The 25,997-nt window shown below is 41.0% G+C and overlaps 1 protein-coding gene across 1 annotated transcript in view; it reads right to left on the bottom strand.

Moving 5' to 3' along the window:
• LOC149455517 (GDP-mannose 4,6 dehydratase-like) overlaps window positions 1-25,733 on the bottom strand; it is a 182,171-nt gene extending 156,438 nt beyond the window's left edge. The window contains exons 1-2 of the mRNA XM_089686123.1: window positions 25,619-25,733; window positions 10,757-10,853 (exon numbers count right to left, since the gene is read on the bottom strand). Coding sequence (XP_089542249.1) covers window positions 10,757-10,853; window positions 25,619-25,725 — 204 coding nt within the window. The 5' untranslated portion in view covers window positions 25,726-25,733. The remainder of the gene's footprint in view (window positions 1-10,756; window positions 10,854-25,618) is intronic.
• Window positions 25,734-25,997: the final 264 nt, after the last annotated feature.

Genomic DNA, 25,997 nt, shown 5'->3' with positions numbered 1-25,997 from the left:
ATTTGGCTAAAAGAAAATATCTATCTTACTAGAAGTTAATTTATTATACAGATGTACTGTATTTGCTTAGTATGAAACTAGATGTTTTTCCTATAGATAATAAATTGCCATAATGATTTCAACTAAATCCAAAAGCACTAATTAATTCCAAGAGAAAATTTACATGGATGGCATATCTGACGAGTAAAATATTTTAAAATGTAAGGAGTTTTCACAGTTTTAATCAACTGGGCATACTAAAAAAGCAAAATCCAAAAACCTGCAATACAGCATAATTGTATATTTCAATAAAGCGAATATGCAGTACTTGCTGTTTAAGAATTTTCTTTGTGGTAGTCTCTAGTTAAAGTGAATCTACGGCCAAGCTTTAAAAATTAAAGTACATAGTGTTTATGTATGTATTCTTATAGGTAAAAGCTGCCTCTTTGCCTCTGCCACCTACACACTAGCTCAACATACATGCTTTCTATGCCTGATGATAAATCTGGCCCTATATGGGGAGTTTACCAAAATATGGAAACCATTTGCCTTGAACGGGCTAAAACGATGGTAAATGGCCTTATTTTTTAACTAGGTTGTACATCTGCAAAATCCACTCTTTAAAAAACAAAAACATTTCTAACAAATATAGATACAGTGAATTCATATATTTGTGAATTCAGTGTGTGTGTGTGTGTGTGTGTGTAGGGGGAAGTCAGTAGGGCAAGCAGGGTCAGGTAAAATATAAATTTAACTGATTACAGAATTCTAAAACCCAAAAGGCAGAAAAAAAGGATTTTGTAAAGAAATCCCAAAGGAGAAAACAATAAAGACCACACAGGCTTCAGCAAAATAAAATCTAAAAATATTTGGGGTCAGGAGATGGGAAGAGATTAAGGTCAATTATTAGCATGAACATTCTAAGATAAAATGCATACATATTGTATAAATGGGAAAATTGCCTTGGCAATAATATAACATTTGTTTATCACTGGAAAAGAAGTTCAACAAAAGCCCAAAACAATTTAAGACCAAGAGGGAATAAAAAAAAATAGTTCTTCCATGCTTGTTATTTAATATATTCAAACAGTGAGAGCTCATATTGTATAATTTCAATCAATAATAGGCACATCGTACAAAAGCTTCTCCAGAATCTGAATAATTGTTAAAATAAATATTTTTAAAACTCATTAAATATGGGGTTGTCATAGCCATATCCACCAGGACTAAAATACTGCAGAATCTTCAGATTTTGCTCTTTCCCAAATATGTAGCAGAACAAGTGGAATACTATTCTAAAGTTGCAGACGCAGCTGTTTTGGACATCTCATTTGCTATATTAATTACACCTATGCTGCCTAAATTATAAAAGTCTGGACAAGTTGACTGCCCCTGAAAAATCATTTCATCTCCTGAGAAATGACGCTGTTTGGCCTGTTGCAAAGGGGCCCTTTTCTACTTGCATTCAATTTATTTTGTTAATATTTTTTTAATCACATTCAAAGCCCATGTATTTTTTTCTGGAGAAATAAACCTATTAAAACAAAAATATCATCCCATATGCTTTCTGCAGCCTACAAACTCCACGTTTGAGCAGAATGTAGCTACAAATAGAAAGGTTAGTATTACTACCATCACTTTTGATGATCACCAGGTCTACTAATTCCTTACATATATACAAAATTGCAGTAATCACTTTCAAATGTTATCTGGGGTCAAACATTTTGCAGCACCAATAGATTAAAGTGCAGCGCTTACACATGGCTGTCGCTAAAGAACAAACAGCAGGTATTTGACAAGTCACTCAGACTACATTCAGCGCCCTCTACTGACACACACCTGCATGGATTAAAGGGATTATTCATTTGCTTCAAGATGAGGCCACAAGAAGGGGATATAGTTTGAAAGTCCTGTTAAAAGGTAACACTTCTATTACATAAAAATAAAGTTAGCAGGACTCTAACCAGTAAAAATAGCGTGGCTGCTGAAATCTATCAAATGCTTGTTCCTGGTCAGTGAATCACTAAGGCAATTTACATTACACACCTAATATTCAGAGTAAATAAATTCACATAAAACTGTCAAAACAAAGACAAAGGACACGTTACATGAAACTGCCATTGCAGTGCCTTTCAAAAAAACACAAACATTTTGGTCCCTCTTAAAGCTGAAATTTAGGTATGGCCTTTTTTGCACAATTACATTGGTCCAGCTTGGACCAATGTAAGCATGCATGTGCCACACTGTACTAAGCCCTGGTTCTACAGTGATCGCAGTTTACTCTCAGGTCCCATGCTTAGGGGCTGCCCTGCTGAACATAAACACAGGAGGTCACTTGCTTGGCATGGGTGCCATTCAGACTTCACTTCATATTTTCTTAATGAATTATAAGTATTTTCTGATTGGTAAAGGTGAAGAGGCAGGGTGGTGACATCTCCACCTTGCCAAATTGCAAAGTGTCCTCTGAATGGTGCTTATGTCAAGCAACCCCGTGTTTGTTAAACAGGTAAGCCACTTGGTACAGTATCCGGAAACTGACAATCACTGTTGTAGTGGTGCTTACTACAGTAACTTTCAGCCTCCACAGGAACATGCATACTAACATTGGCCCAAGCTGGACCAAAGTAACTAAGTAAAAAAAAATGCTAGACCTTTCAGCTTTAAGAAGTACAGGCGCCATATTTAACATTGTCTTAGCAAAAGCCATAGTGAAAGATTGGGGAAATAAAGGAGAGAGAAAGATATGAGCAGCATAAAATGAAATGCAAAATAAACAAACTATTTAAGCTAGTAAAAGTAAGTTGTGTCCCCTGCTTGGCAGCCCCTGCAAAGGATAGAACAAGTTATATATACACACAGTGTATAACCTGTTATGACTTTTAAAGGGGCTGCCAAGCGATGAGAGAGGAAGCAAGGGACATAATTCCCCTGGTTCCTTCGTGTGTGTGTTCGTGTGTGTGTTCGTGTGTGTGTTCGTGTGTGTGTTCGTGTGTGTGTTCGTGTGTGTGTTCGTGTGTGTGTTCGTGTGTGTGTTCGTGTGTGTGTTCGTGTGTGTGTTCGTGTGTGTGTATCTTTTTAAAAACATCAACTGAATATCTAAGCAGTTCTCTTAATGTTATAGAGACTCAGTGTCTTGTTCGTGTGTGTGTGTTCGTGTGTGTGTGTTCGTGTGTGTGTGTTCGTGTGTGTGTGTTCGTGTGTGTGTGTTCGTGTGTGTGTTCGTGTGTGTGTTCGTGTGTGTGTTCGTGTGTGTGTTCGTGTGTGTGTTCGTGTGTGTGTTCGTGTGTGTGTTCGTGTGTGTGTTCGTGTGTGTGTTCGTGTGTGTGTTCGTGTGTGTGTATCTTTTTAAAAACATCAACTGAATATCTAAGCAGTTCTCTTAATGTTATAGAGACTCAGTGTCTTGTTCGTGTGTGTGTGTTCGTGTGTGTGTGTTCGTGTGTGTGTGTTCGTGTGTGTGTGTTCGTGTGTGTGTTCGTGTGTGTGTGTTCGTGTGTGTGTGTTCGTGTGTGTGTGTTCGTGTGTGTGTGTTCGTGTGTGTGTGTTCGTGTGTGTGTTCGTGTGTGTGTTCGTGTGTGTGTTCGTGTGTGTGTTCGTGTGTGTGTTCGTGTGTGTGTTCGTGTGTGTGTTCGTGTGTGTGTTCGTGTGTTCGTGTGTGTGTTCGTGTGTGTGTGTGTGTGTGTGTGTGTGTATCTTTTTAAAAACATCAACTGAATATCTAAGCAGTTCTCTTAATGTTATAGAGACTCAGTGTCTTTTTCGTGTGTTCGTGTGTGTGTTCGTGTGTGTGTTCGTGTGTGTGTTCGTGTGTGTGTTCGTGTGTGTGTTCGTGTGTGTGTTCGTGTGTGTGTTCGTGTGTGTGTTCGTGTGTGTGTTCGTGTGTGTGTTCGTGTGTGTGTTCGTGTGTGTGTTCGTGTGTGTGTTCGTGTGTGTGTTCGTGTGTGTGTTCGTGTGTGTGTTCGTGTGTGTGTTCGTGTGTGTGTTCGTGTGTGTGTTCGTGTGTGTGTTCGTGTGTGTGTTCGTGTGTGTGTTCGTGTGTGTGTTCGTGTGTGTGTGTATCTTTTTAAAAACATCAACTGAATATCTAAGCAGTTCTCTTAATGTTATAGAGACTCAGTGTCTTTTTCGTGTGTTCGTGTGTGTGTTCGTGTGTGTGTTCGTGTGTGTGTTCGTGTGTGTGTTCGTGTGTGTGTTCGTGTGTGTGTTCGTGTGTGTGTTCGTGTGTGTGTTCGTGTGTGTGTTCGTGTGTGTGTTCGTGTGTGTGTTCGTGTGTGTGTTCGTGTGTGTGTTCGTGTGTGTGTTCGTGTGTGTGTTCGTGTGTGTGTTCGTGTGTGTGTTCGTGTGTGTGTGTATCTTTTTAAAAACATCAACTGAATATCTAAGCAGTTCTCTTAATGTTATAGAGACTCAGTGTCTTTTTCCAGCAAACCAATTGTCCACTGTTAAATGTGTGTGTATTATTCAGAGCACAGTAATGTACTGGAAAAAAAGCACTACATCATATAAATAGAGGTGAGGGCAAAATGATTTCAACAGGCTTGTATAAAAATAAAATTATTTACAAATGCAGTACTAGGGTCGCCGGTTCAAATCCCAACCACAGCACCACCTGCCTGGAGTTTGCATGTTCTCCCTGTGCCTGCGTGGGTTTCCCTGGGTACTCCGGTTTCCTCCCACACTCCCAAAGACATGCTGGTAGGTTAATTGGCTCCTGTCTAAATTGGCCCTAGTATGTGTATGAATGTAAGTTAGGGACCTTAGATTGTACACCCTTTGAGGGTTAGGGACTGATGTGAATGTACAATAGTTATATGTAAAGCGCCACGTAAATTGACAGCACTATATAAGTAGCTGAAATAAATAACTACTTGACAGCTTGATACACCAGAGGCCTGCTTTGTCCTTGTGATGAAACCCAGCATCTATATATATGAATTCATACCCTTGCAACTCTCAATTGTTAAATTCCTTATGGAATATTGCTCATCAGGGGTCTTTATAAATGTCTGTAAATTTCCATCAGTTTGAGGGTATATAACATTAAGGGCCCATTCAGACTTGTGCAAAGTGGCAAAGCATGCTAAATGCGTTGCATTGCCATTCATCGTGAATGGCAACCCAACGCTTTTGTACAGCACAATGCAGCACATCACAAAGCAAGTGCTGTGTGGTGTTGTGTGCTGTGTTGTTACAATAGGATCATTGCTTTTTTTTTTTAATATCTGTTGTGGTATGCTGGCAGCACATTTATGATGAGTTGACTGCCATAACACAATGGATGTGCATTAATGCACCGCAAAAGAAAATTAAGTGTAAATGGGCCGTGAAGGTACAACTGGTTAGATTGTTATGCTGGCCATGCATTGCTCAAGTTCTGGTAGATTCTTCTGAATCAGCTGGATGGGGAGTCCAAGATAATTTTAATGGTTGATTAAAAAAAAAAAAAAAAAAAAAAAAGTCATATGAACACAGTCAACGCCTTACCACTCTCCCTTCATCAGGGATGAACACAGGATAAAGCCACAGGATTAAGCCCTTGACTTCACAGATCAATATTAGAATCTGTATTGAACTGTCCTTATGGGGGTACAACCCGAGAGACGTTGCTGAGCAGCAAAGGGAGATGTTTAGCATGGATGGCAGAATAAATGCATGTATGGCTCAAATAAAGTCAGGGAGCATTCATCCCTCTCTGAAATGTAGTTGGTCCGAACACTACCTATCTTTCTCCCATGGGTACCCCAGTCTACTTTACTTTGGATGTATTAACCTTTTGGTATGGCGCTGTCATTTTAAAATGAAGCCAACATGCCCTGGTGAAATTTCCCAGTCTGTCCTGCACAATGTGAACAAGCTCTTCCATCGCTTCTATTTTATTGTCTTTAGTGTCTAACCAATGGGTTTGCATGTATAGTCTTGCAGCATTAACCATGTGGATCGTTCATGATTTCCTATAGCGTTGCACCAAAATCTTAGTATGGTGAAACAAATATGGAAATCTTTATTAACAGTTGCTTTGTGTCCTCGTAGTTAAAGAATGGCTAGGAAAACTACAGTACCACTTACAAAAAAAAAATAAATTTTTTATTGAGAAATACATATTCCTTGGTCCTTTAAAACTACTGGGTAACTCCAAAAGATGACTCCTGCGCCAATTGGAGTAAACGTTCCAGTGGATATGCTATGGTGATGGAATATGTTAGATCTAGTAGATCTAGAAGAAAAGATGAATGGCTACCTAGCACAGATATCCTTGGTTTTGGCAGCATATTTCTTTATATTTGTTTGTCTTCTCTGTGACATCATGTTTTACATTCTCTTTTGAGGAGTTAATCAATACCTACTAATTACATGATGCATTATACAATGCATTATGTGGTCGTAATGGTTGAGCGCAAGGATTTATAATTTTATTCTTAGTAAGCAAAATATTGAACAGAGCACGCTAAAGATATCCCGTCAGCCAAAGCATAAAGAACTATACACCACAAGTGGAAGCCATTTGTATCACCTGCCCTATACTTTCAGTTCGGCACAGAAAACCTCTTCTACTTTTCTGTGCATTTCTGATTATTCATTATATCAAGCTTTATCACTGGTTATCATCTTTTAAGCTCTGTAGAAGTCTGTGTACAATTTGTGAATACTGTTTGCTGTTGAAGATGGTTTGAAAAGCAGTAAATTAATACCATTTGTAATTTACTTGACATGCTGGTGATTCTCTAAAATGTTCAGCAGAAATAACAGAATTATTATTTCAAGCAAGCATTTTTCAGCATGTGGTCACTTTTGCATTGCTTCAGGGGAAGGGCAAGTTATAAATACCAACAGAGAACCAGCATTGACCTCAGAAGTACTTCTGATTTATGTATTCCAACTTTCCAGTACTTTCAACTTTCCTGGAGGGTAAAATATATTCATTCTTATTTCTTTTGGCATTAAACAGAATCTTTACCTCCTCTACTAAATCCATTAATCGCAAAAGAAGGGCCTTCAGACCTGGCTTGTTCAGCAGGGGAGGGGTCAAACCATTCTCTGATGTTGGAATCAATCATGGAATCCTCAAAGAACTCCCTCTTGTTTCATTGTGTCTCTTCTCATCTACTCTAACAAACCCAACATTTACTTAACAGCAAGCACTACTTACAATAACTTTATGCACAGCAACCCTATCATTGATATATTTTTTGGCCTAGTATCTTTGAAACTGAAGCCATTTTGAACACCATTTAGGAAGTGGTCCTTTTTTGTCTATCTGCTGTCAAACATTTCTATCTGCGGTCACAATTTTCAGGGCAACTCAAATGATCATACATTAATGCAGCTTTAAGAAAAAATGCCTCTAAAAAGTAAGAGCCTGATCTTGTCTCTATATAACAAATGCGAATTAGAAAAAAACACAAAACAGAAAAATGGAAATGAGTAAATTATGGCAGGAATTCAATAAAACCACTACAGCACTTTTATAGCATTAATTCCTCTTATTAATGTAATGTGCCAAATTCATGATGCTTTTGACACACTTTTGGTTCTGACAGTGACGCACCAAGTTAGTTCTGAAATGCAGCACTTTTTACGATGTGGTGCAATGAATGAGCAAAACTCAAAATAAAATATTGACTTTGAAAAATGGGGCTCATGAAGATGTGTTGGCATACAGAGAGAGCGTGGAGCAGATTTTGTGAGAGTTTCGTGTGCATCCTAGAAGTGAAGCAGCATGCACCAAATTCACATACTAGACAGGTACATGAATTTGGCATATTATGTACCATGCCAGAAATGTTATAAAAATCTGTCTGTGCCAGGCTTTATGAAATCCAGGGCATAAATGAAACCCAAAATTAAAAAAGGATCTTTATCAGAAAATGAGACATCATACATTTGTTTCCCACACTTTAAAACAGAGATCTGTCATTAAAACCCAGCTTGCATATTCAGGTTAAAGTATGCAGACACACAGTTCCTATAAGAGAACCATTATACAACTTATGAAAATTGTGTGTACAGTATTTCTATATAAATCTAACTGGAAGCAAGTGATACTATCATAAGCGCTTACTTGATTCTCCAAGACACTAATGTACATGGAGAATGCACTCAATGGTGTTAGAGGGGAAAAGAAAATTGAGATCGAAGCAATACCCTAGGGCTTGCTGGGACAGGAAATTGCATAATCTCTCAAACTGGTAAATATATTGTATTTACAATCTAATAGAGAATCAAATAATATCTCACTTTATCTAAAACTTTAAGAAGTTTTTGAATGATACTTTGAAATAAAATATCACATTTTGGAAAATATGCTAATTTATCAGCTGGATGGATAACACTAAAAAATAAATTATAAAAAAAAAGTCATAGTAAAGCTATATAAAACTCAGTCACTGAAATAAATGATATCACACTAACCTCAGCCAAGAAACTCTCTGAAGTGTTACGCAATGAGAGAAGTCAGAGGGATGATTGGATTAGGATTGTCTTATGAGAAATCTATGCAAATGACTTGTTTTTTTCTGATTTTAGCATGAGAACATGTTGATTTTTGTCTGAGACAGTCTAGTTCTGGGGATTTCCCAAAAGCCATTTTTTTACAAGTTGCTGTTGTCATTATAGCATCAGTTCATCATAAAACCAGTAAAAAACAGCAAAAAAATCGTATATAGCGGATTTAAAAAAAAAAATGGTTATTTAGTATAGAAACTTGGAATTTTTCCTAAATTCCCTCAGTATTCCTAAATATAAACTGAAGCAGGATGGGAGTAAACATACACATGAATAAGTTTGCTAAAATAAAGCAAACAATTTTTAAATTATATACCCATACTAAAACAGCATTTCTGAAATTTGCACTCAATACTGAAGCTGACCAAAGATGGCTATATAATTTCTAGTTCTATTATATTACTATTATACAGGATTTATATAGCGCTAACAGTTTGCGCAGCGCTGTACAAAATGAAGGCAGACATTACAGTTACAATACAATTTGGCACAAGAAAAAAAAAAACAGGGCCCTGCTCATTAGAGCGTCCAATCTAGGAGGAAGGGTTGAGTAATACAAAAGGTAATAGCTGTGGGCAGATGAGCTGATGGAGGAAATAAAAGGCAGTTTACTAGTTAGAAGGATAGGCTTCTTTAAAGAGAACAATTTTCAGGGATCGTCTAAAGGAGGATAGATTAGGAGATAGACAAATTGGGGTATGGAGTTCCAAAGGATGGGAGAAGCTCAGGAGAAGTCCTGGAGGTGGGCATGGGAGGAGGAAACATGCGAACTAGAGAGCAGAAGGTCTTGGGAGGATCGAAGAGCGGTTTGGTAGATATTTTGAGACCAGCTTAGTGATGTAGCTGGGAGCAGAGTTGTGGATGGCTTTGTAAGTTGTTAGTATTTTGAATTTTATTAGTTGGGCGAGTGGAAGCCAGTGGAGGGATTGGCAGAGAGGGGTAGCAGACACTGAACAGTTGGTAAGGTGGATGAGCCTGGCAGCAGTATTCATGATGGACTGGAGGGGGGACAGCCTATGTAAAGGCAAGCCAATGAGGAGGGAGTTGCAGTAGTCGAGGCAAGAGATAACCAGGAAGTGAATTAGAAGCTTTGTGGCATCATTTGTTAAAAAAGGGGCATATTCTGGAGATGTTGCATAGGTTGAGGCAGCATGATTTGGACAGGGATTGGATGTGGGCCTGAAAGGATAGTTCAGAATCCAGGGTTACCCCTAGCACTTTGGCATGCGGGGATGGGTTGATAGTGGTGCTATTGATCCTGACAGAGAATTCAGGGGAAGAGGCATGTGCAGGAGGAAATATTATGAGTTCAGTTTTGTATAGATTGAGTTTTAGGAAGTGGTGTGACATCCAGTCTGATATGTCTGTCAGTAAATCAGTGATACGTGAGGAATCTGATGGGGTGATAGAGAGATAGATTTCAGTGTCATCAGCATAGAAATGGTATTGGAAACCATCAGCTGACCCAAGGAAGAGGTGTAGATTGAGAATAGGAGAGGTCCAAGGACAGAACCTTGGGGGACACCGACAGTAAGAGGAGTAGAAGAGAAGGAGGTAGAGTTGTAAGTGACACGGAAGGTGCAGTGAGATAGGTAAGATTTGAACCAACAGAGACCAAGTGAATAGAGTTTGAGGAGGAGGGGGTGGTCAACTGAGTAAGAGTAGGGAATAGTGACCATTAGTTTTAGCGATTAGCAAGTTGTTTGTGAATTTTAGGAGAGCAGTTTCTGTGGAGTGTTGTGGGTGAAATCCAGACTGAAGGGGATTAAGAAGGTTATTCTCAATAAGGAGGCAGCCCAGCTGGTTGTAGACTAGACGTTAAAGGAGTTTGAAGGAAAAAGGGAGTAAGAAGATGGGTGTTAGGTTGCCAAGATTGGTGGGGTCTAGTGAGGCCTTTTTAAGTTTGGGGGCGACTAGTGCATTTTTTTTAGAAAGTTGGGGAAGATGCCAGTACAAAGGGAGAGATTAAAGATATGAGTATAAAATATATGTGCATATTAAGAATATCATGTTACAATAAGTATTGTAGTAGCAGTTTTATGGGCTTGTCAACCATGTCTATGCTTACTGAAAAGCTTTTCCTGTTTTGATATACACAACATGTTGCATTTTAACTTTACTAAGGTCATATGTGTGAGTTTGCACACCATTTGACTCATCAGTGGCTGGTATTAGGAGGTCACGTAAACCTTGGACAGCTGGTCAAACACCAGCAGTGACAGCACAAGTGATTAAATTATCAAGCAGTAGGGAAGATGTGGACATTCCTACTTACCACTTCAGTTGGCCTGTAGTACTTGAGATCAACTTTCACATGTATCTTTCCAGTCTCACTGCAGCGGCCCACTTCATTTTCATTCTTGCCCTCCCACCTTTAAAGAAGATAAACAGATGATGAGCACAAGACTATGTTCAAACACTAGGGTAGAAACATTTGGTTGTCTTTTCTCACCTCCAAACCCCAGTGTGAATCCCTTCTCCATAGGTAAGTGTAAACTAATTAACAAACAGAACAAAGAAGACAAGAATAATTTCCCAAATTGTCTCTTGTGTGTGTGTGAAGTTTCCATTATTGGATTCATTTGGCACAAAGAATTGTTATAAGGAAAAGCAAATCCATGTTGTATTCACAAGCTAGTCAATACAACAAAGAATCAGTAAAATTCACACTGCTTGGTTTCTGAGCATTATAAACGGAGTTAGAGTAGAACTAAAGTCAACCCCCCCATTTTGAAGAGAACACTGCATTTGATGGCAAACAGTAGAAAAGAAAATAAGATGTATGTATATATATATATATATATATATATATATATATATATATATATATATATATATTCTACACACACACCCCTATTAAATGTCAGGTTTCTGTGATGTAAAAACATGACAAAGGAATCATTTCAGAGCTATTTCCACCTTCAATGTAACCCTTGAAACTGTACAATTCAGTTGAACGACAAACTAAAATCTTTTAGGTGGAGGGAAGTAAAAATAAAGTAAAATTAAAATAATATGGCTGCATAAGTGTGCACACCCTTAAACTAATACTTTGTTGAAGCACCTTTTGATTTTATTACAGCGCTCAGTCTTTTTGGGTATGAGTCTATCAGCATGGCACCATCTTGACTTGATAATATTTGCCCGCTCTTCCTTGCAAAAAAAAACTCCAAATCTGTCAGATTGCGAGGGCATCTCCTGTGCATAGCCCTTTTCAGATCACCCCACAGATTTTCAAGCGGATTGAGGTTTGGGCTCTGGCTGTATCATTCCAAAACTTTAATCTTCTTCTGGTGAAGCCATTCCTTTGTTGATTTGTATGTATGCTTTGGGTTGTCGTCATGCTGAAAGATGAAGTTCCTCTTCATGGTTAGCTTTCTAGCAGAAGCCTGAAGGTTTTGTGCCAATATTGACTGGTACTTGGAACTGTTCATAATTCCCTCTACCTTGACGAAGGCCCCAGTTCCAGATGAAGTAAAACAGCCCCAAAGCATGATGCTGCCACCACCATGCTTCACTGTGGGCATGGTGTTCTTTTGGTGATGTGCAGTGTTTTTTTGCGCCAAACATATCTTTTGGAATTTATGGCCAAAAAGTTAAACCTTTGTTTCATCAGACCATAAAACATTTTCCCCACATACTTTCGGAAGACTTCAGATGTGCTTTTGCAAAATTAAACCAGGCTTGGATGTTTTTCTTTGTATGAAAAGGCTTCCATCTTGACACTCTACCCCATAGCCCAGACATATGAAGAATACGGGAGATTATTGTCACATGTACCACACAGCCAGTACTTGCCAGATATTCCTGCAGCTCCTTTAATGTTGCTGTAGGTCTCTTGGCAGCCTCCCAGACCAGTTTTCTTCTAGTCCATCAATTTTGGAGGAACTTCCAGTTCTTGGTAATGTCACTGTTGTGCCATATTTTCTCAACTTGATGACGACTGTCTTCACTGTGTTCCATAGTATATCTAATGTCTTGGAAATTCTTTTGTACCCTTCTCCTGACTGAGGTCTTCTAACAATGAGATTCCTCTGATGCTTTGCGGACCATGGCTTTTGCTGTAGGATGCGAAGAAAATGTCAGGAAAGACCTACTAGGACAGCTGAAATTTGGGGTTAATCAGAGTCACTTTAAATGATGGCAGGTGTGTAATGACTCCTATTTAACATGATTTTAAATGTGATTGCTTAATTCTGAACACAGCTACATGCCCAGTTATAAGAGGGAGTGCAGACTTATGCAACCACATTAATTTTAGTTTTTTAGGTTTACTCCCCTCCTAAAAGATTTCAGTTTGTTTTTCAACTGTTGTACAGTTTATGTCACATTAAAAGGTGCAAAAAGTTCTGAAATTATTTATCTTTGTCTCATTTTCACATCACAGAAACCTGACATTTTAACAGAGGTGTGTAGACTTTTTATATCCACTGTAATTAACTGCTTCCACGCTGCCCTATAGCAGAAATACTGCTACAGGGTGGCACAGGTGTGCAAAATCACGTATATATACACACACATGATTTTGCAGTGCTGGGTAGGGGGCCTCGCGTTAGGGTGCCTTCCGGCCTCGGCTGTCACTCACCAGGTCCCGGCCGGTGATTCCTCGCCAGCACCCGGCGATCTCCGAGTATTACCGACAGGGGAGAGACCTGTAAACAATACAGATCTCTCCCGTTAGCTCCACATACTGCATAGCAGGGCCATACAAAGTAGTGTACTTACTGTGAAACACACACACAGCCCACATAGTAAAAAAAAAAGCACACAGCACACAGCTAACCCTTTTGATCGCCCCTCCCTGCCCACTGCCATTAGTACGATGTCAGTACTTTTTATTAGCACTGATCACTGTATTGGTGTCACTGGAGAGGTCAGTGACACCAAGTCAGTTCCCCCCAGTGTCAGAATGCCTGCCACAGTCCCGCTATAAGTTGCTGATTGCCGCCATTACTAGTTAAAAAAAACAAAAACACAAAAAAAAAAAGAAAAGAAAAAAAATTCCTGTATATATACACTGCCATTTGTAAATGCCATCACTTTCATGTAAACCAATTCATATATCCAGTAAAAATATTTTAAAAATGTGTAAATTATATAGCAAAAAGTAAAAAATATAGCTTTTTTTCACAATTGTCAGTTTTTTTGTTTATAGTGCAAAAAATAAACTCAGTCGTAAATTTCATTTGGGTGCAGTGTTGCATGAACGCACAGTTGTCAGTTAAAGTAACGCAGCGCCGTATTGCAAAAAAATGGCCTGGTCAGGAAGGGGGGCAAATATTCTGGAGGGTAAGTAAATATTATTAAGAACTATTAAATGCTGCTTAAACTGAACCCATGATATAAGAAAGGACATAGTACAAAACATGCAAACAAAACAAAGCATGTATCCTACACACTTAAAATTTTGCAGACCAGACTGTGGCTTTGAAAAATATTTCCACCATGGAGGTCTAACTCTCCATTGTTAATAACAGAAAATGAGTCAGTACAAGACTGTCTGTGCTAGGATACCCTGCCTAGAATAGATTACAGTACTAATTTACAGTGACACCACTTCATTAGCAGCAAGACTCGGCCTCTGAAAGGGTAAACACCTGCATTAGAAAACTTTCATAGCTTAAAGGCTTCACCTGTCATGTATGACAGGGTGATTCAAAAATCCAGCACTGTTACACCTGTCATTAACAGATTTGTTTTGTAATAAAAGAGGAAAGAAAAACAATGTGTTTTTTCCCTTTCAGATAGAAATCCTATAAGAAATATATATTTATATATAGAAGCATTGTTAAGCATGTAAACCCCAATTCCAACGAAGTTGAGACACTGTGTAACATTTACGTAAAAACAGAATGCAAGGATTTGCAAATCTCATAAACCCATATTTTATTTACAATAGAAAATAGAAAACATATCAGTTGTTTAAACTGAGAAAAGGTACCATTTTAGGAAAAAGAAAATAAGGTAATTTTTAAATTAATGGCAGCAACAAGTCTCAAAACAGTTGGGACAGGACCGTGTTTACCATGGTGTAGCATCCCCTCTTCTTTCAACACTCTGTAAATGTCTGGGAATGGAGGATACAGGTTGCTGGAGTTTTGGGTGAGAAATGTTGTTCCATTCTTGCCTGATATAGGATTTTAACTGCTCAACAGTCCTGGATGGTCTTTGACATATTTTTCATTTCAAGATGCGCCACATTTTCAATTGCTGAAAGTTCTGGACTGCAGGCAAGTCAGTTAAGTGACCAAGCTCTTCTATTATGATGCCATGCTGTTGTCATAGATGCAGTATGCAGCTCAGCAATGTCCTGGTGAAATATGCATGGCCTTCTCTGAAAAAAGATATCATCTGGATGGGACCATATACTGCTCTAAAACGTGGATATATCTTTCAGCATTGATGGTGCCTCTCCAAATGTGCAAGCTACCCATTCCATACACATTTATGCACCCCCATACCATCAGAGATGCAGGCTTTTGAACAGAGTGTTGATAACAAGCCAGAAGGTCCCTCTCTTTATTCTGGAGGACACGGCACCCATGGTTTCCAAAAAGAATTTCAAATTTCAATTCATCTGACCACACAACAATTTTCCACTTTGCAACAGACCATTTTAAATGAGCTTTGGCCCAGAGAAGATGGCGACTTTTGTGGTTCATGTTCAGATATGGCTGCTTCTTTGCATGGTAGAGCTTTGCCTTGCAATTTTGGATGGCATGGTGAATGGTGTTCACAGACAGTGCTTTTTGGAAGTATTCCTGAGCCCATGCAGTGATGTCCACCACAGAATCATGCCTGTTTTTAATGCAGTGCCATTTGAGGGCCTGAAGATCATGGGTATTCAATATCATGCTTTGATCTTGTCCCTTGCACAAAAGATTTCTCCAGATTCCTGGAATATTTTGATATTAGCGTGTCCATAGTTCATATATCTAAAGAAGTGCAGGTGAATCACAGCACACTCCAAACGTGATCCCAGGCAGTCTAGCTGCAGTGGCCTCTCACCTCCACTCTATGACCCCACAGGGCCACAAAGCATACTGTAAATCACCTCGAGATCCTCCAATTCAGTGACTCTTTAGATAGGATGGCATCACATGAACCAGGACAGTATTCATCCAGACCAGTAGGCAAACGGAAAGCACTCTCCTCCGATGTCACAACCGCTCATAAGATGGCAACAGCTTGTATAACGATGTGCTGGGTGTACAGCAAGATCACAAAGGTGCACCAAGATGGCGTCACGCCGGAAGTACGTCACCACGCTAATGCCGTCGACGCGTTGCGTCACGTAACTCGTGACTTCATCAGGACAGCGTGATTGGCCAGCAGTACTTCCTTATAAAGGCCAGAAACCGCACCCATCCAGACTACAGTGGGCGGTGCGATCGCGGCCATATTCTAATGGTCCAATATACAAAAAGCCTATACAGCCATATTACTGTGGTTCAGTGTGGGCAGACCTTCTCCCATTAGGTCTGGCGGTCCAAATAGGATAACAAAACTTAGATGAAAAGCACCACACGACCAATACCTCTCAATAATGAGCACATAAATCATGGGGAGACTAATATTGGACCATCTTGGTGCACCTTTGTGATCTTGCTGTACACCCAGCACATCGTTATACAAGCTGTTGCCATCTTATGAGCGGTTGTGACATCGGAGGAGAGTGCTTTCCGTTTGCCTACTGGTCTGGATGAATACTGTCCTGGTTCATGTGAAGCCATCCTATCTAAAGAGTCACTGAATTGGAGGATCTCGAGGTGATTTACAGTATGCTTTGTGGCCCTGTGGGGTCATAGAGTGGAGGTGAGAGGCCACTGCAGCTAGACTGCCTGGGATCACGTTTGGAGTGTGCTGTGATTCACCTGCACTTCTTTAGATATATGAACTATGGACACGCTATCCTGCACTTAACCACTGTTATTTGTCCATTGAGGGTCATTGTTCCCGGCGTATTCCCCTGTGGATTTGGGTCATCTATATACATCTATATATATTCATATATTTTATGTTGTATTTTGTTTAGGTATTAGAATCTCTAGCGCTGCATCAACTACTAACTACTTTCTGAATGAAAAAAAAATGAAGAATGTATGAGCTGCCTTAGATTTTTAACTTGAAGAATGTATGGGCTGCCTTAGATTTTACCTTGAAAAAGTAGCAGTGACATCATGATATCAAGTCTGTGCAGAGAGCAGAGCTGTGGGAGGGACTCAGTAACATTACCCACTGCAAGTTGCTTGCAGATAACTAGAGGAAAGGGGTGGAGACAAGACCAGTCACCCTGCATAAGCAGAGAGAGAAGTAGTGATTGGTCTTTATTACGGGAAGCTCCTGCACAAATGTATAGTGAATTACTGCACAGATCTTAAGAAATACACAAAGTACACTAAGATTCAAGACTACACATCTCTTGTATTTAGACAATCTTTGCTTATCCCATTTACAAATGGCACTACATAAAGAAGGCACCAGTGGGAAATGCACCCATTGAATGTCTGTGATGGACCACTCACATCACAGACAAAAGGCACAGAGCTAATCTGTGTGGCTCTGTGCCTTGTGATCGCTGTGATGGCCAATTACAGCGATCACATACAGTATGTTAATAGAAAGACCGTTACTTTTTCCTCTGCTGCCGATTCACCCAATCCTCTTGCTTGCTCCTCTGCCAGCAGTTTCTCCTGTAAGTAAACATGGCCCCACTGACTACCATTGAAAAGGGGGCACACTGACTACCAGAGTGGATGCTAAATACAATCATAAGAAATTTCTATAAGTTTTAAAATATTTTAGAAAAGTAATTTTCATTCAAACTATCATCACACTGCAAATTGAGAAACTGGCCTAGTAAGGAATGGGGTATTGTATATATAAGTTAGTAGGCAGGTAGTTACTTTGCATAGACTTTGCTATGATAAACACTGTATTTACCATGTTAATGACACATGCAGACTGAGATAACACTTAAAGGGTGAAAGACGTAACACAAGGAGTAAACCATTTACTGACACTCATCCGTTTTTGGCAGAAAAACATGGTAAAGGAACTCGAATGATACAAAGGACATACAGAATACAAGAATGATTATAATAATTACCCCCCCCCCCCCCAATTTTAACAGATCTGTGTAATTGATGTCGATGCACAGAAGCTAACAAAATTTGCACTCACCATAAACTGCATATAAAGTTATCTTATTTAAATATTCAGTTATGTAGTAATTGATCACACATATAATTACATTTAATCCTGATTGGCTCTGGTTATTGAGCTAAAACGGCCTTACATTTCATAAAAGCAGCACAGAAGCTGAATTGTATGACATGCTGAAGATATATCTAAAACTGCAAGGATTACATGCAATGATCAAAACACTGCAGTACCAGAGCTCATTCAACAGAGTGTAGCAGGGTGTTAGGTGTGTAATTCTCATTTTCACCACTAGATGCCACTGTATTTCTTTAACTGGAATGGTTTTGCAGGAGAAATACTTCCTTTCTTTCAGTTCTTCTGCCATGTACTCCAGCTGGTTTTTGGGGGGAGCCAGTGTCTAATTGGACACAGTTCTCCTGAGATTTGGGTGTCCACCTTAGACAAAGGGAAGCTGTATAAAGGGGTCATGTTGAAACCCACAGTGGTGGGGTAGGTAGGGAGAGGAACCAATCGTGTCAGGGATAGTTAGGTTTAGTGCAGGGAAAGGCTCCTTCTGTATAGGGATTGTTTTAGGGACCTTGTGGATCTCACTGTATTGTTCCTGGATGGGGTGAACAGCATCCCAGCTCCACTGTTCAGATATTGGTTAAGCACATCCCTGCTTATTGGTATAGAGTGAAGCTAAGATACCTAGCTCATCTCAGTCCAGGAATCTCACGAAAAGATGTAAGCCTCCGACAACCGGCCCATGAAGTACTTCATAATTGTTGTATTGTGTTGCCAAGGACATGGTGTGCCTGTGTCATTAAGTGTCTTGCCTTTTCAACCAATCTGAACATTTATCTTCATTATTTTCCACTGCTGATTATTTGGCAGAGTAAAACAGAACCTCCTAGAAATCTGTTGTCTGATCCCTCTGCACTATAGCTGCACATAAGTCCCACATAAGCTCATTATGGAATTCATAGCATGATCTCTGCAGTCTTTCAGTAACATCCTTGTGGACTATCCACAAAGGTACTAAAGAATGGTTTTTTTTTCCATTTTCTATACAGTAGATGTTAGATAATTCATTGCTAAATACGAATACTATTTTTTGGTGAAGAACCTTATGGGAAATGTTTAATTTTGCTCCTAAAGGCACATAATATGGTGGTTTAACAGATGTAGAAGCCGATTTTCAGGGTGACCATGCTCCAGCTTTGGAGGTACTGTCAAATCATCTTCTTGGGATAGAGCTGTCCAGTAGACTTGTATGAAGCTTTTATGGCCTGTTTGTAGGCAGGAGTAATCAGGTGACAGACGTTTGAAGGGAACTGGTGTGTGAAGGTCTCTGTGTATAAATGTAGGCTCTCCCCATAAATAGCAGAAAATTGAACATCCCTGGAAAACTATTCCAATTAAAGGAGAAGTTCACCTTTGATTTATTTATTTTACAGATAAAAGATGTGCATTTACTATTTTTTTTTAGGAGCCTGGGAAGCATTGCACCAGAGATCAGCAGATCACTGATGCCATGCAGGACTCCAGCAGACTGTCAGTGTAACCTTGTATGAATCAATCAATAAAGAATCAATGAGCTACCACAGTGCTCAAAAGTGCCATGGTAGTCCATTGAGACTTGTACTTTCCCAGTCAAGAATGACGCAGCTGGGCGGGTGTAGCCCCACATGACCACGTCTTTTATAAATTGTGACAGCCAGGGCTGTGGGTAAGTGGGTACCACCAGTCCTCTTGTACGAGGCCCAGGCCAGCAGGGGGGCCTAGGCAGCTGGGTGAATTGGATGTGGGCAGGAAGGGTGATCAGCATGGCGGGAGGGGAAATTACAGGAACCGATCCCCGGTATGGCTCAGCTGGTGCAGAGTAAGCCATACAGGGGATCGGTTGCTCCCTGACCACACCCATCACCCTACCTATGTCCCCCCCCCCACAGAGCTGCTGACTTCCCTCCTCTACTTCCCACCAGCAGCTGCAAGCTCATAAGGGGGAAGGATGTGGTAAACCTGTCACATTTACCAGCCCCTCTTTTCCTGAATGAACACAGTGACTTATCAGTACTGATCACTCACTGCGTTAATTCAAAAATAAAGCATAGTAAACGGTTTTTCTTGGGGTGGGGGCCCTGTAAAGTTGGCTGTAAAGGGCCCCGTGGTTTCTAACAGCAGCCATGGTGACAGCTGACGGAGGGACAAGGTACCCATGCTAGCTGTCACAAGGAAAAGGGGTGTCGGGGCCAGTCCCACAGTAACATGTTACCCCCTGAATGTGGGTGTACGGTGGAACATATTACGAAAGGTGAATTTATACTTTGAGGACAGGCATCTAGTGTTGGACAGTGGTAACAATACTAAAAGCTCCTAGATGGAAATAGAGACTAAATACCTACTTACACTTTCACGTGCGCATAGTCTGCGGCAGTGCATTAAATACACACGTTCATGCACATTGCTTCCTGTGTTAACATGAGTTGTATCCGTTAAATAAATTCATCCCTATAGATTTCTAGCATCTTGAAGCATAAATAAGTGATCTTAAATATTTTATGCTGGTGAAGTTATTACATGTCAAAATCAATGCTATTTGTAGATTACAGTTTAACATCAACATGGCATAATTGAATAGGCATGGTTTGTGCTGTATGTTATGCAGTAACTGTCATGCTGACAGCAGTAGGCCCACATCATTCCTCCCTACAAGGTACAAATAGTTGGCTTTGGTAAACAAGTCAACAGAAATCCCCTTTGCCACTTCTAGATTTCCTGCTGCACCGTCATGTCCATGCAGCTGTTCCTGGTATGTGAACACAGAGGTCCAATGAAGATGAGAGAAAATTTGAATAACATAATAATGTAAATGAGAAAAATAATTCACAAGTTATACTAAATTTATTAAATGGCCAGGAATTTGTGTTCATCAATGCTATGCAGACTATGCATTATAAACAGTTCCCCACCACCAAAACACTTCAATGTGTTTAAAAGAAATAACAAGCAAGCAAATTTGGTAAGCTGATAGAAGTGGTAAATACATTTGTAGCACTACCCCCTTAGGGGCCGCTGGATTTGAATTGGGTCCCTCTATGCTCTGTACGGCCAGACATCATGCATTTTCCACACTCTGCATACTGGAGCCAGTAAACAGTCCTTGAGCTTGGTTTTGTAGTTTTTATTAAAGGGGTTAAACTTAGATGGGGTCTAGGGGTATATGGAATGTCCAAGGAACTGTAGAACGTGAGGACGACTCCTTAGCAACTATGTACAAAATGCATATAGCAACAGTCTCTTCTTGAAGCGCACCAAAGGCTCTTTCTAATGCACCTCCTCAGACCCTGGATGATTCCTACTCTTCACCCAGCTGCACTGAGGGTATTCCCTGGGCATGGGGGTTCAAAAGCTGCCAATTTAGCACAAGCATTCCTGGATGAGAAGCTAATTGGGTCTTCCACCTGACTGCCCTCTCCCCTTATGTGGCCCAGAGGGAGTAAGTGTACTCACACAGTCCTTTCCTGTCTTAGTGGCTGACTTCAGGCCTTTTGCTGGGCTGGCTCCTTCCCTGCTGCTCAGGATGTTCTCCCCAGGAGATGGTTGCACAGTGGAGGTCCTCTTTTCAAGAAAGCTGCCTGTAGGTAGGCCCCCTCTCAGGCTCCACACTCCAGCCTTCCTCGTTCCATCATTCACCCAAATCTGCAAACCTCCCCACAGGCTCTGCCACACTTGAAGGTTGCCCTGGTCACCATGCCCAGCCTCCTGCCAGGGGATTGGCCAAAGTTCCTCAAACATGCAGATCTGGGCCTCCTCCCTGTCTCCACCCCTCCTCCAGAAAGCTCTCAGGTTTCGGGAGAGGTGGGAGGACTCCAGAAGCCCTGACCTGATAGAGCCTCCCAACCTGTCCTGAGGTAACCTTACTACCTCACTCCCCAGGCTGACTCATCCCCAGGCTGCTACTCGGCCTGTCTTAAAAAAAAAACCAAAAAAACAAAAAACAAAAAACACCTAACTTGAAGGGTGTTACACATTCTGAGCAAATATACAGGATGGGTAAATTTGGGACTTCTCTAAGTGACGGTCATCATGTTTGTGAGTGCCTGAGTTTCATTAGGCATCATAAATAGTTTGCTTATGATTTTCATAATGCATCTACAGGTGCATCTCAAATTAGATCATCAAAAAGTGAAACTCAAATATTACATAGATTCATTACACAGAGTGATATTTTCCAAGCATTTCTTTCTTTTAATTTTGATGATTATGGCTTACAGCTAGTGAAAACCCAAAATTCAGTAACTCAGAAAATTAGATTACATAAGGATTTTTAATACAGAAATGTTGGCTTACTGAAATGTATGTTCATGTACAGTATAGTATGCACTCAATACTTAGTCGGGGCTCCTTTTGCATGAATAACTGCAACAATGCAGCGTGGCATGGAGGCGATCAGCCTGTGGCACTGCTGAGGTGTTATGGAAGCCTAGGTTTCTTTGATAGCAGCCTTCAGCTCCTCTGCATTGTTGAGTCTGGTGTCTCACCTTCTCCTTTACAAAAACCCACAGATTCTCTATGGGGTTTAGGTCAGACGAGCTGGTTGGTCAATCAAGCACAGTGATACCATGATCGTTAAACCAGGTATTGGTACTTTTGGTAGTGTGGGCAGGTGCCAAGTCCTGCTAGAAAATGAAATCAGCATCTCCATAAAGCTGGTCAGCAGAGGGAAGCATGAAATGCTCTAGAATTTCCTAGTAGAGGGCTGCACTGACTTTGGACTTGAGAAAACACAGTGGACCAACACCAGCAGATGACATGGCTCCCCAAATCATCACTGATTGTGGAAACTTCACACTGGACCTCATGCAACTTGGATTCTGTGCCACTCCACTCTTCCTCCAGACTCTGGGACTTAGATTTTCAAATAAAATGCAAAATTTACTTTCATCCGAAAAGAACTTTGGATCACTGAGCAGCAGTCTAGTCCTTTTTCTCCTTAGCCCAGGAAAGACGCTTCTGATGTCGTCTGTGATACAGAAGTGACACAAGGAATGCGAGAGTTGTAGCCCATGTCCTGAATACGTCTGTGTGTAGTAGCTCTTGAAGCACTGACACCAGCTGTAGTCCACTCCTTGTGAATCTCTCCTAAATTCTTGAATGGCCTTTGCTTCACAATCCTCTCAAGGCTGCAGTTATCCCTGTTGCTTGTGCACCTTTTTCTACCACACTTTTTTCTTCCACTCAACTTTCCATTAATATGCTTTGATACAGCACTCTGAATAGCCAGCTTCTTTAGCAATGACCTTTTGTGACTTACTCTCCTTGTAGAGGGTGTCAATCACTGTCTTCCGGACAACTGTCAAGTCAGCAGTCTTCCCCATGATTGTGTAAGCTACTGAACCAGAATAAGACCATTTAGAGGCTCGGGAAACCTTTACAGGTGTTGCGAGTTAATTAGCCAACTAGAGTGTGACACCATGAGTCTACAATATTGAACTTTGTCACAATATTCTAATTTTCTGAGATACAGAATTTTGGGTTTTCACTAGCTGTAAGCCATAATCCTCAAAATAAAAGAAAGAAATGCTTGAAATATATCATGCTGTGTCTCTTGAATCTATACAATATAGGAGTTTCACTTTTTCAATTGCAGCACTGAAATAAATTAACTTTTTGATGATATTCTAATTTATTGGGATGCACCTGTATAATGCGAATGGAAATGAGCCATCTGTTATACTATACTCTCATTCACAATCCAGGTATTCAATTTATATCTGATAAATATAACATGATTATATCTGGGTAATGTGTGATTTTTCCAAATCTTGCCCATCTCTGTCAAGCACATAAACAAGAAGTAATATTCCATTGCCTAGGAAAGCACCAGTATCAATGATCTGAAATATGGCTATTTTAACTGGATTGAGTTGTTGGGTATTCTATACAAATGTGCAAACCGTCCCTGAGGTCATGCAAAGCTTCAAGATGTGAAGTCTAATTCCAGTTAAAATGCGATTTTACTGAAGAGTGTACTGTACCTCTGCTACACTAACAGAACAGATTGGGAACTCTGCAATCAAGGAAAGTTCACTTCCACCAGTTCTGCAAGGCATTTTGTTGTTTCAGCAGAATTCTGTCTAATACCTGCTACCAGCAGAGTCTGCAATCCTTAAAAGGACAATGTGGGTCATGGAATTGATTCTGAAAGCTTATGTTTTGGTAGTAAAAAGTGCATAAACCATGCTCTGTCCTCACCAAAGGTAAGCATGGTATGTGTCTATAGCATGCATCACCAAATAGCGGACAGTCCTATACAGCCTGCGGCTCCGCCATTTAGCAGCCTGGATGTCCCCCGCAGGCTCCTCACACCCCCCCCCCCCCAGTCGCCATTGCCATAGCAATTATCCTTATAGCAGGCACAGCATGTCTATCCAGAGGGCGGGAACTACCCAGTTTCTCAAGTTAACAAGTCGGTGATTGGTTACCTGCCTGTTAACATGAAAAGTATGTCCCACCCTCTTTCCAGGGATGCCGTGCTTTCTGCCTTATATCTGCTGTGTAAGGTAGGAACAAAAAGGTTAGAGGAGGGTTGCGATTGGCAGGGGGTAATGTAAGGGAGGGGGGTATTCATATAAAAGACTGGGCTGCAAGGAAAGAAGGGGGGCCATGAAGGGGACCAGTATACAAAAAAGGAGGCCTGTTAAGGGTACTGGGGTGCAAGGAAGGGGGGCTGTGAGGGGGACTGGGGTACAAGGAGGGAGGGCTGTGAGGGGGACTGGGATACAAGGAGGGGGGTTGTAAAGGGGACTGGGATACAAGGAGGGAGGGCTGTGAGGGGGACTGGGGTGCAAGGAAGGGGGGCTGTGAGGGGGACAGGGATACAAGGAAGAGGGTTGTGAGGGGGACAGGGATACAAGGAAGGGGGGCTGTGAGGGGGACTGGGGTACAAGGAGGGAGGGCTGTGAGGGGGACTGGGATGCAAGGAAGGGGGGCTGTGAGGGGGACAGGGATACAAGGAAGAGGGTTGTGAGGGGGACAGGGATACAAGGAAGGGGGGCTGTGAGGGGGACTGGGGTACAAGGAGGGAGGGCTGTGAGGGGGACTGGGATGCAAGGAAGGGGGGCTGTGAGGGGGACTGGGATGCAAGGAAGGGGGGCTGTGAGGGGGACTGGGATGCAAGGAAGGGGGGCTGTGAGGGGGACTGGGATACAAGGAGGGAGGGCTGTGAGGGGGACTGGAATACAAGGAGGGAGGGCTGTGAGGGGGACTGGGATACAAGGAAGAGGGTTGTGAAGGGGACTGGGATACAAGGAGGGGGCTGTGATGTGAAAGGGTGACAGAAGACACTGATGTGAAGGAGAGGGGGACTGTGATGTGAGGTGGGGGCTGAGGACACTGATATAAAGGGTGGGAGTCTGATGTAAGAAGGGGGGGGGGCTGTGAAGGAGGGACACAGGACATTTAGGTAAAGGAGGCCCTATGATGTAAAATGGGGGAACTTGGATGTTAAGGGGGCTGTGATGTAAAGCAGGCAATGTAATGTAAAGAAGGGGCTGCATTGTAAATGAGGGCTGTATTGTAAAGAGGGGGTTCTGCAAAGTAAAGGGGGCGCTGTGGTATAAAGGAGGGACTGTGATGTGAAGAGGACTGTGATGTAAAGGGGAAACTAATGTAAAGGGGAGGAGCTGTGATGTGAAGAAACAGAGTCATAGCACAAACATGAGACTCGGACCTTTGCTGGATGAAAATTCTAATAACCAGTCCTCCATGAATTGTAATTCAATATCCCTGGTCTATAGGATCAACATCACAACCACACCTGTGTTGCATTGATATAACCTCTGAATTGGATAATCTCTTTAAATCCACTAAGCATGCCAATGAGCTGAGTGTGTGTAACAACTGGTATGATCTGTAATCCGTCGCATATATTGCTCCAAAGATACAATACTGTTAATGATGGTGCACTGCTGTGTCATTTGCTTACACAATGGTTTTCCCGATATGCTTGAAAGCTTTCTCCACAAACTCCCGAACGCTGTGGACCTCCCCAGTAGATATCACAAAGTCCTCAGGCTCATCTGTTTGCAGCATCAGCCACATAGCCTGTAAAGTAAATAAACAAAGCACTGAGTACAACCTACTATTTTTTTTTTTCAAGACACATTATGCATTCAGCAAGTCTGCGGGGTATTACATGAATTACAATGCATAAACATTGCACTTTATATAGCACATAGAGGTCTATTTCTATAGGTTTTCACATAACTTTCACCCAGGATTCACACATTTTTCGAATTGAATCTAATATTGATCCAATGGCGTCAGTCTTTGGTGACAGCTACATGAAACCTCTAATGAAAACA

This window comes from Staurois parvus, unplaced genomic scaffold, assembly GCF_062004578.1.
Source record: "Staurois parvus isolate SC_StPar_1 unplaced genomic scaffold, SC_StPar_1.0 ptg000391l, whole genome shotgun sequence".
Lineage (NCBI taxonomy): Eukaryota > Metazoa > Chordata > Amphibia > Anura > Ranidae > Staurois > Staurois parvus.
The sequence above is the reverse complement of the archived record's forward strand: the minus strand, read 5'-3'. Positions and strand labels throughout refer to the sequence as shown.